At 50.2% G+C, this 10,000-nt stretch overlaps 1 protein-coding gene across 3 annotated transcripts in view; it reads right to left on the bottom strand.

The window, feature by feature from the left end:
- The window catches only part of roraa (RAR-related orphan receptor A, paralog a), a 251,316-nt gene that overhangs the window by 10,208 nt on the left and 231,108 nt on the right, over positions 1 to 10,000 (bottom strand). For all 3 annotated transcript variants that reach the window (XM_031564481.2, XM_031564482.1, XM_012833619.3), the window contains 2 exons: positions 3,624 to 3,709; positions 1,461 to 1,602 (listed from right to left, as the gene is read on the bottom strand). In XM_031564481.2, the coding sequence (XP_031420341.1) occupies positions 1,461 to 1,602; positions 3,624 to 3,709 (228 nt within the window). The remainder of the gene's footprint in view (positions 1 to 1,460; positions 1,603 to 3,623; positions 3,710 to 10,000) is intronic.

The following is a 10,000-nucleotide window of genomic DNA, read 5'->3' as shown; positions in this document are numbered from 1 at the left end:
AATGGACATGCACACACACACACACACACGTACACCAACTCTCTCTCTCTCTTTCTCACACACACACACAATCAGGCACTCACACAGATGTGCACATACCTGGAGACACACACACACACACACACACACACACACAAACTCTAACAAAAAAGATGCATCAACACATACATAAACAAAGGAGCAGGCACACACCACCTCTCTCGCTCTCGCTCTCGCTCTCGCTCTCACTCTCTCTCTCACACACACACACACATACACACACAGACACACACACACCTGTGCTCCCATTAATGCTGCTCACCTGCACTGCCTTTAATGAGCCTGCCTAATGACCCTCATTTGATAAAAGCTACTTGCTGTCAGAGGCAGCGCCGGGAGTGTTTCCACGGCGGCCGTCGCTAAGGCTGCAGCTCTACCCGGCCCAGCCCAGCCCTGGACTACACCCACACCTCATCACTCCCATGGAACCCACTCTCTGTGTCTGACTGGACTACAAATAGGAACAGGAAGAGGTAGCACAGATAAAGACCCCACTCTGCAACAGATCTGGCCCTCAAGTGGGGTGGATCGGCTGATCCTGAATCAGCAAGAGTCTGGCTGAGATTCTGACTGGGCCTGGTGGTGAGGATCTCTGAGGGTTGTCCTCTTATCTCATTTCCTCAGTGACACTTTCCCACAGAGGAGCTGACTCTGGAACCCACCGGATCTGATCGGTTCCGATTCGGATCAGCGCCGTTTTAGATTCCGTCAGCATCCATCTGGGTTCAGTATCTACTGAGAGTGTGTTGTGCCCCTCATGCAGGATTTCTCTTTCATCTTCCCAGCTCCTGTGTCGCGCATTAACCTGCTTCTCTCTCTCTCTCTCTCTCTCTCTCTCTGTCTCTCTCTGCCTCTCTCTCTCTGTCTCTCTCTCTCTCTGTCTCTCTCTCTCTCTCTCTCTCTCTCTCTCTCCTCCCACTACCTCCTCTGGTGCTCTCCAGCCCTCTGCTCCCCTGACGGAGGTGGAGCTGACCCTCAAACCTTACCAGCGGGGCCACAGCCTCCCCTTTCCTCCCCTCCCCTCCCTTTCCTTCCCCACCCCCTGCTCCTTCCTCTGGGGTTTGGCACACACTCATTCCCATGGCTTATCTTTTACTGTCACACCCCCCCCCCCCCCCCCCCCCCCCGCCCCCACACACACACACACAGACATCTACACACACACTTTCACTGGCACACACACACATACACACAGCACCCCTAGTTACCTCAGAGCAGACATATACATACAACTACATGCATGTCTCCAATATTTCTCTCTCACACACACACACACACACACACACACACACACACACACACACACACACACACTTTCATTGACCCCGCCTGCTGGCCAACTTTTCTCCCCTCCCAACCTCCCTGGGGTACACACACACACACACACACACACACACACACACACACACACACACACTCACCGTCCCGTGACATGCCCACTGCCAGGCACTTCTGTAGCCTGCAGTGCTGGCAGCGGTTACGACTGGTACGGTCAATCAGGCAGTTCTTCTGACGGGGACACGAGTACGCCGCATTGCTCTGTTGACTCCTCCTGAAGAAACCCTGCAGCACAGAGGAGAGACAGAGACAGAGACAGGGAGGGAGGGAGAGATGGAGGGAGGCAGAGAGAGAGAGAGAGAGAGGGGGGGGGGGAGGGAGAGATTAATAAAATACAAGATGGGAAAAGAGATAGAGATTGAGGAGAAGTGAGAGGAGAATGGTGAAGAGAAGATATGATGGGGAAGAGAGGAACAAGTACACGAGAAAGAGGACAGAGAGACAGATGAGGAAGGAGGAAGTAAGAGAGAGAACACAAAAAGAAAGGAGAGAATTAGAGAAACAATGAAGAAGAGCGACATGAAAAGAGAAGGGTACAAAGAAGCGGGAAGAAAGAAAGAGGAACAACAAAGATCACTTTCATTTGCTTGACATGCCCTGCAGAACAACTGTCTGTGTAGAGGTGAATAGGTCATCCTCGTGCTCCCTGGTAAGGTCCCACAGTCAGAAAACACACAACACCATGACAAATCACATGAACACCCAAACACACACACACACACACACACACGCAGACACATACAGACAAACACACACCCAACCACACACTTTCGAAGCATTTCCAGGCTGAAGCCACCATGTCCCTCAGTTTGAACGCGTAACAGTGAACTCCTCCACCCGTCTGGAGCGAGACGCGGGCATCTGCCTCTCCAACATCCATCATTCAGGAAAGCGACGTGGCCAAGCTGTGCCACCGCGGCGCGGTGTTCCGTCCTCCTCGGCGGCGGCGGCGGCATGTGTTGAGCTCGGCGGCTGTTATTGTTGATAATGATGAGTGCCCCCGCGAGGCCTTTGCCGTTGAGTGACGTCTGGCTGCGACTGTGGCGCGGTGCCGGGGCCTTTGATTGCCGTCCCACACCGTGTAAGATTCCTCGTCTTTTTTCACTTAACGAATTGATTCCAGCGCGCCATTAACACACACCCCTCCCGCCACTCTACACACATATGTCTTAATTAGTTGCTCATTGGCTGTTTAATTACAAGAAAACAGCTGACAGCTGCCAAGTTGCCTTTCTAATGGCAGCCATTATGGAAGTGGGGGTAAGACTGGTGACAAGCAGGCCTCCTTAATAATGCCATGATTTATGGACTGGGCCAGTGTATTCGCACATATCATTAAATGCCTCTCAGCCTGAAGTAATTAGCAATCATTAAAGATACATTTCAGCAGTTTATTCGTTGTCTGTGTGCGCATCTCTCTCCCGGACTTGGGTAGCTGCCTCGCATCGTCGGGCGGATGTGCTGAAACATGGAGCCTGTCGTTCTCAGCCGTCGCTTCACCCCAAAGCGCCACCCGTCTGCTGCCGTACTAATGACTCCTCCAGTGACAAGCAGGCGGCAAGAACGAGAAGCCCGCTATGATAAGCACAAAAAGAAAAAACCTCCCCGCACTCCGCAAAAAAAACAGCAGTGGCGTGGTTTGTTTATCGCTTTGAGACGTCAACAAAAAGGTAAGCTCGGGATGTGGGGTGGGGGTGGAGGGGGAGAAAGCGTGACACACTGTAGCCAAAAGTGCTAACGATCTGCCATAATTCAAAGTGTTCGGCTTGTGATGATTTTATTTCAAGGAAAGGGAGCCGCAGTGCAGTCACAACATGAACACAATGAGGAAGAAGAAAAAAGGAAACACCCTGGGAGTGCAAAAAAGAATAGAACTAGTCGGGGAAATCACTTTTCCTCAGTAAGGGGGTCTAAAAGTGTGCAGCCAAACTACTCGACCAATTTTCGTTATAATGTTTCACATGTGTTTACAGATTCTTTTGGTCCTTCCCTTTACAGCCTTCTTAGCACAGTTCCAAACAATAACAACCATCCACCAATTCTAAAGAGATGAAACTCCAAAAGGATTTCTTTGTGATTCTCTGTGTCTGCGGCTCTTTTGTCTCTTATTTTTTCTCCACACCTTTTTTCCCCTCAGAAACACATAGACGTTCACACATATACACATGCAGACATGCACACACACACACACGCGCACACACACAATTTCTATCTCTCTCTCACACACACAGTTTTTGAAGCCTTACCTTGCAGCCCTCACATGTTATCACCCCATAATGGATGCCTGATGATTTGTCTCCACAGATCTTGCAAGGAATAATTTCAATTTGAGCTGCAGAGAGAAGAAAAAAAGAGAAAAAGATTTCAGATTTCATTTTTTTTTATGTTGTTTTCTTTTTTCTCTCACTCTCATTCACACACACACACACACACACAGGCGCTGTCACTAGTCACATCAGCACACCTACGCTATGGCTGCCTGCGCGCGCACATGAAACAGACCCTGAGCTTCAAACACACCTCACCCACTGGCTCATCCTAAGGCCTCTCCTTTCTTTGTGCAAATAAAGAAAAAGAAGAAGACGATTTTTTTTTAAACTAAAGCAAAAAAAAAAGATACCACCACTTTTTTTATACAGCACACTCAAATCATGGTCATGTTCAACTCCCACTCCACCAGCGGTGTTAACTTGCATTGCGAAAAAGTTCTCCAGAATACACACACACACATCGTAATCACAAGATCGAACACACACACACACACACACACACACACACACACACAAACACACACATAGACAAATCCCCATCATAATCACAAGATCGGCCACACACACACACACACACACACACACACACACACACGCACACACAGCCTACCGCAGACCTCGCCGCACCAATAAAAAGATCAACAGCAAAAACAACGGACCAGATTTGTTCCTGGCAGCAAAAAAAAAGTCTGTCAGAAAGGAGCTTTTCTCTCTCTCTCTCTCTCTCTCTCTCTCTCTCTCTCTCTCTCCCTTCTGACCCTGAAGCCGCATAAAGCACCAAGCCCAGCAGGAGCGGCGCAGGCCACCGGTCCCCCGGGGTCCCCCTGACCATGTGCTCCACGGGGAGAAGGCTGGAGCGGACCGCAGCAAAGTGAAGCCACACCACTCCTACACGACAAGCCCACAGGCCTCCACAGGGCCACTGATGTAATTAAGGGTCCCCAATGACTGCAGACATTTGAGAGAGAGAGACAGAGGGGGATAGAGGATGAAAGGATTGAGAGAGAGACAGTGAGAAAGAGAGAGAGAGAGAGTGTGTGTGTGAGAGAGAGAGAGAGAGAGCGAGACAGAGAGAGCAAGAGAGAGAGAGAGAGAGAGAGAGCTCTTCCCCTCAGGGACACTACACTGAGGCTAGCAGAAGAGAAGCTGTAGCCTCTGGTCTTACCGACGGGGCTTACTCTGCAGCACGGAGAGGACACTCCACTTCACATATACTCTACACTATATATACACTATATTATATTACATATAGTATATATATTACAGGAGACTGCTGGATTGATTGTGCTTCAGCAGATTATGAGAATCTCAGTACGATGTACATGGGCCAACCCGGTAACATAATAAATAGATAAACCAGTTCCCATGTTAGGTCAGTGACCCCTCTAACCCTGCCTAAATACATACATCCTCTCTGCATATTCACACTGGTCTCTCCACCTCTGTGAAGTCTTCACAAAAGCAGAAGTGAAGTAAACTAATTCTGTCATAAGCTTCTTTGTTATGTATTTGTGCACCCTTTAAACTAGCTACTGGGACTTGTTAATGCCTCAGAACTCATTTTACATGGACTTGCCTGGAATTAATTGCCATGTGAAAATGGACCACCTCTCCACGAAAAAGCCATTTCAGCCCAGCACCGGGGGCCACTTAATGTCATCTGGATAATGTCACTGTCCCCTCAGTGGGCCCAAGGGACATCCTCGTTCCCTGAAACTCCGCCACAGCAGCGCCCCCCCCCCCACCCCGCCCCACCCCCGCCTCACTCCACCCCAACCTGCTTCCTCCCCCCTTCCCCTATCGCTGCTGTACAATGCACCCCTCACAAGGGCCATCTCTGTGCAGCCGCAGACAGGCAACACAATCCCTGGGCCTGTAAACACAGCCCTGGCTCTCATTTTCGATTAGGTGAACAAAGGGAGCGGTGACGACAGTCATCCCAGCACCCCTGAGGGGGAAGAAAAAACAAAACATAAAAAAACAAAACAAAACAAACAAAAACAACGACACCTGATACAGCCTTCTGTCCGAGAGAGGTGTGTATGTATTGCCTCTACACACCACTAAGGTACAGCCTTTAATTAGCTCGCTAATTAAAGCTGTTCGCAGACTGATTAGAATGCTCCCAGATATCTCTCTGGAGAGGCTGATTACCATCATTATTCCTCATCATCTTCAAAAATCATGTATGGATTATTTTTGTTATAACTGTTATAAATTCCTCTCTCTCTCTCTCTCTCTCTCTCTCTCTCTGAAAAATGGATTTGATCTCTCCATGTGTGTGTGTGTGTGTGTGTGTGTGGCGGGTGAGTGAGTGAGCAAGGCGGGCAGCGCACTCTCTATTGTTTGTTGTTGTGTTCCTCCCTGCATGAGCGTAGCCGCCGCAGTGTGTTTCTACTCCTTTAGCATTTTCAGCCTCATTACTTACATAATTTGTTCTGACATGCGCCCACAACAACTGAAGCGTGCTGTAATTAAGGCTGGCTGCGGCTGCGGTTCGGGAGAGCGGAGAGCGAGGAGCGAGAGCGGGGCGGGCGGGCGCGTGCCTGCGTGCGTTCATGCGAGCGTGCAGGAGATGCCTGCGCACCGGCGGGCCCCGGGCAGCAGGTGGCACTGCAGGGCCGTGGCTGACCCTGCATGCGGGGGCTCACGCCGCCTCAGCTCAGCTCAGCTCGCCACGCTGGAAGTTGTGGTGGTGGGGCTGCTGCTCTGGTCTCTCCAGCTCTCTGCTAAGCCTACCAGGGTCAGGGCTGCAGAGCGCACCCGGCCCCAGAGGATGGGGGCTAGGCTGCTGCTACTGCTGCCTCTGTGTGTCCCTGGGCCACTCCAACCATCTCAGCATCCGTGAACCATGCCTCATGGGAGAGCAGGCTAAGAGCAATGGCTGCTGTGCTGTCTCTTTCTCTCTCTCTCTCTCTCTTTCTCTTTCTCTCTCTCTCTCTCTCTCTCTCTCTCTCTCTCTCTCCGTCTCTTTTCCTCTCTGGGGCCAGTAGGCGGCTGCTGTGGATGAGGTGAGGGGAACAGGGGTGCACTCAGTCTTCAGGATACATGAATCATACATGTAAATGCACACACACACAGACAAAGATACAGCATGCACACACACACACACACACACACACACACACACACACACACACACACACACACACACACACACACACACACACACACATCCAGCATGCACACACACACACACACACTAATTTTTACATCGACTCACACTGCCCCATACCCTGAAAACCTTAAAAAAAGCACAGAGGAGAGAAAAAGAGCGTATCCCTTTGTTTCCAGCCGCGACCACAGCACGGGTCTGGGCCTTGTGTGAATAAGAGCCAGTCGGAGATTAAAACTTAAACCTGCCCTAAGACCCCTTAAGTGAAGGGGAAGAGAGAAAGAGAGAGACAGGGAATGGAGGAGCTGCTCGGATATGCAGAGCTGCTTCGGCGCGGAGCCTCCTGGGAGAGGTCATCAAACACACAGGGCTTGGGGCCTTAAGCACCTCAGATCTGACGGTCAATACGCCATCGACAGGCAGGAGTGGAGTTAACAGACCAGGCCGCTGCTCGGGCAAAACTGACTGGCGTCTGCAACGGCTCTGAGAACCTCCACCGCATCCTGTCAGATCTGTGTGGGTGTGTGTGTGTCTGTGTGTGTGTGTGTGTGTGTGTGTGTGTGTGTGTGTGTGTGTGTGTGTGTGTGTGTGTGTGTATGTTTGTGTGTGTGTGTGTGTGTGTGAGGCAGAAAAAATAAATAAGAATAGAAAAATAGTAAGACTAGTAAGACAGGAAGGAATAAAGTGCATGTACGAGTGAGTGTGTTCTTGCGCGTACATGTGTGTGTTTATGTGTGTGATCATGTGTGTGTATTGGGGGGAGGGTGAATGGGATGGTTTGCAGTGAGGGCAGGGCCTGTGTTTATGACATCAAAGGCGAGCGCAGGGAGATGGGCAGACATGCTGAAGCACCAATCAGCATCAGCCTGGCATTCATCTCTGGGTACAGAGAGAGAGAGTTAGAGAGAGAGAGAGAGAGAGGGAGGGAGAGAGAGAGACAGAGAGACAGAGAGAGAGGGAGGGGGGACTGAAAGGACACAGTTAAGAGCCTGGAGGAGATGCTGCTGAAGAGATCAACTCTTAACCCTTTCACTGCCACCGCCAAAGAATGTAATATCTTGCACCTATATAATATATGTATTTGTGTGTGTGTGTGCGTGTGCGTGTGTGTGTGTGTCTGTGTCTGTGTGTGATTATCATCATGAAAGAGAGAGAAATAAAGAGAAAAAGCAAGAGAACTAAGAAAGGCAGATTGCGCAGGAAACATTCAAAGACAGCGACATGAGTAGCGTCCCGTTGGTTGACAGTGGGCACGTGTGGCACACGTCTGTGAAGTGGCCACGGCAGAGAGGAGACGGGCAGTAATGACGCCAGGGCACACTGGGCATTGTAAGGTAGAGAATGCCCCATTGTGTCCCCTGAGCCCAGTTCAAGGGCAGTCAGTGAGTCAGAACAAGAGGGCAGGAATGAGAGAGAGAGAGAGAGAGAGAGAGGTAGAGAGGTGGGAGGGGGGATGGAGAGAGGAGGAGAGAGGAGGAGAGACAGCCCTGTGGACTGGGTGATGTGTCATTCTTGCTCTTGCTCATGCCTGCCCTCTAGCTTCCTCTCAAGATTTTTGCGCTTTCTTGGCATGACAAAAACACAATTTTGCACTGCCAAAGTAAAAGCAAAACACAGAATTTAACATGCAGCATGTTGTGGTTCTGTTCATGTGTGTGTGTGTGTGTGTGATGTGAGTGTGTGTGTGATGTGACTGTGTGTGTGTGCGCCTCTCTATCTCCCTTGTTCTTTCTCTACTCCTCCCCCTCTCACTGAGTCATCTGCAGTGCAGGCCTTTAGAGAACCCCCATGAGAGAGAGAGAGAGAGAGAGAGAGAGAGAGGGATAGGGGGAGAGGGGGGAGGGAGAGAGAGAGAGAGAGAGAGAGAGGGAGGGGAGAGAAGGAGAGAGAGAAGGAGAGGGAGAGAGAGAGAAGGAGGGAGAGAGAGGGATGAAAGGAGTGAGAGAGAGGGAGGGAGAGAGAGAGAGAAAGAGAGAGTGAGGAAGAGAGGGAGAGAAAGTGTTCTCCTCTATGGGATTATTCAGACTAATCATTTCTACGCTTTGTGTGTGACTGCCACAAGGCCATTCTGAGCCATCTGAATAGGAGGCTATTACTCCAACGTATCAGCACTTCACTCGCACAAACTCTACAAACCGACACGGAACTATCATCGTTCAATAAAAGAGGACCAGGACAGCACTGTGTCTGTGACACCAGCGTGTCTCCATGGCCCCTTATTAGTCCTAAAAAGGTTATGGCACACACACACACACAGACACACCTCTAATCAGCCTCCGTCAAATTCTAAATAAGAAGAATTCCACTACCACCACCCAAATGCCGTTCGCTCACTCGCTCGCTCCAAGAAGGCAGAGAAGCGGTTTCTCAGAACGTACTTTCCCCACCATTTATACCTGAGCCTCGTCATTTAGGGGAGGATTTCGAGGCGTGCTGTTGACACAAGACATCTGAAGGCGTGTGAAATATTGAAGAGGGACTGGCACAGTAATGGAAGGCAGCTACTCGAGGGAGGGCGGAATGAAAAAAGGATGGAGTAAGAGTGAGACAGACAGAGAGAGAGAGAGGGGGGGGGAGAGAGAGGGAGGAAAAGAGAGGGACTGACTGCTAACTCCATAACAAAAAGGGGTGAGGGGAAAAAAAGAGGCAGAATTCTCAGGCATCACCTCCCTCCGAAGGACGGCTCTGGCGTTTCAGCACAGATTGACAATCTCCCTTTTCTCATTCCACACGGCTTCACCCCACGGGAGCAAAGCGGCTGCTTTTGTTTGCAAAGCAGGAACAACAAGCTGGGGCTGCCACTACTGGAAATGTGTCTTTGCCAAAAGAGGAGGCTTAAAAAGAACACAAATCTCACTGAGAGAGAGAGAGAGGGAGAGAGAGAGAAAAAACATAACAGTGCCTTTCTTGCTCCTGCCACTGTGGTTCCTTGATCACGCTGAAATGTTTTGCTGTTGACCTAACCTTTCAGGATTAAGATTATCCACCACATTACAGGGGACAAAGTGAGGCCCGGTGCTGCTGGGAGATTAACCCATTACGGCAGTGTGTCAAACGCTTTAGATCACTGCCAGTGCGGCGTGGACTGTTTTGTAACAAGCTGAGGTGCTCAGCCACAGAAATGACCCGAGTAAGAGAGGGTGATTAGAGGTATTAACGGCGATGCATTTCAATGAAAAGGTAATGTGGAGACACTAATGCACATAGGAACACTAATGGACATTGAGACACACAAACA

The sequence above is a fragment of the Clupea harengus genome, chromosome 3, assembly GCF_900700415.2.
Source record: "Clupea harengus chromosome 3, Ch_v2.0.2, whole genome shotgun sequence".
Taxonomy (NCBI): domain Eukaryota; kingdom Metazoa; phylum Chordata; class Actinopteri; order Clupeiformes; family Clupeidae; genus Clupea; species Clupea harengus.
This window is presented reverse-complemented; position numbering and strand designations above follow the sequence as displayed.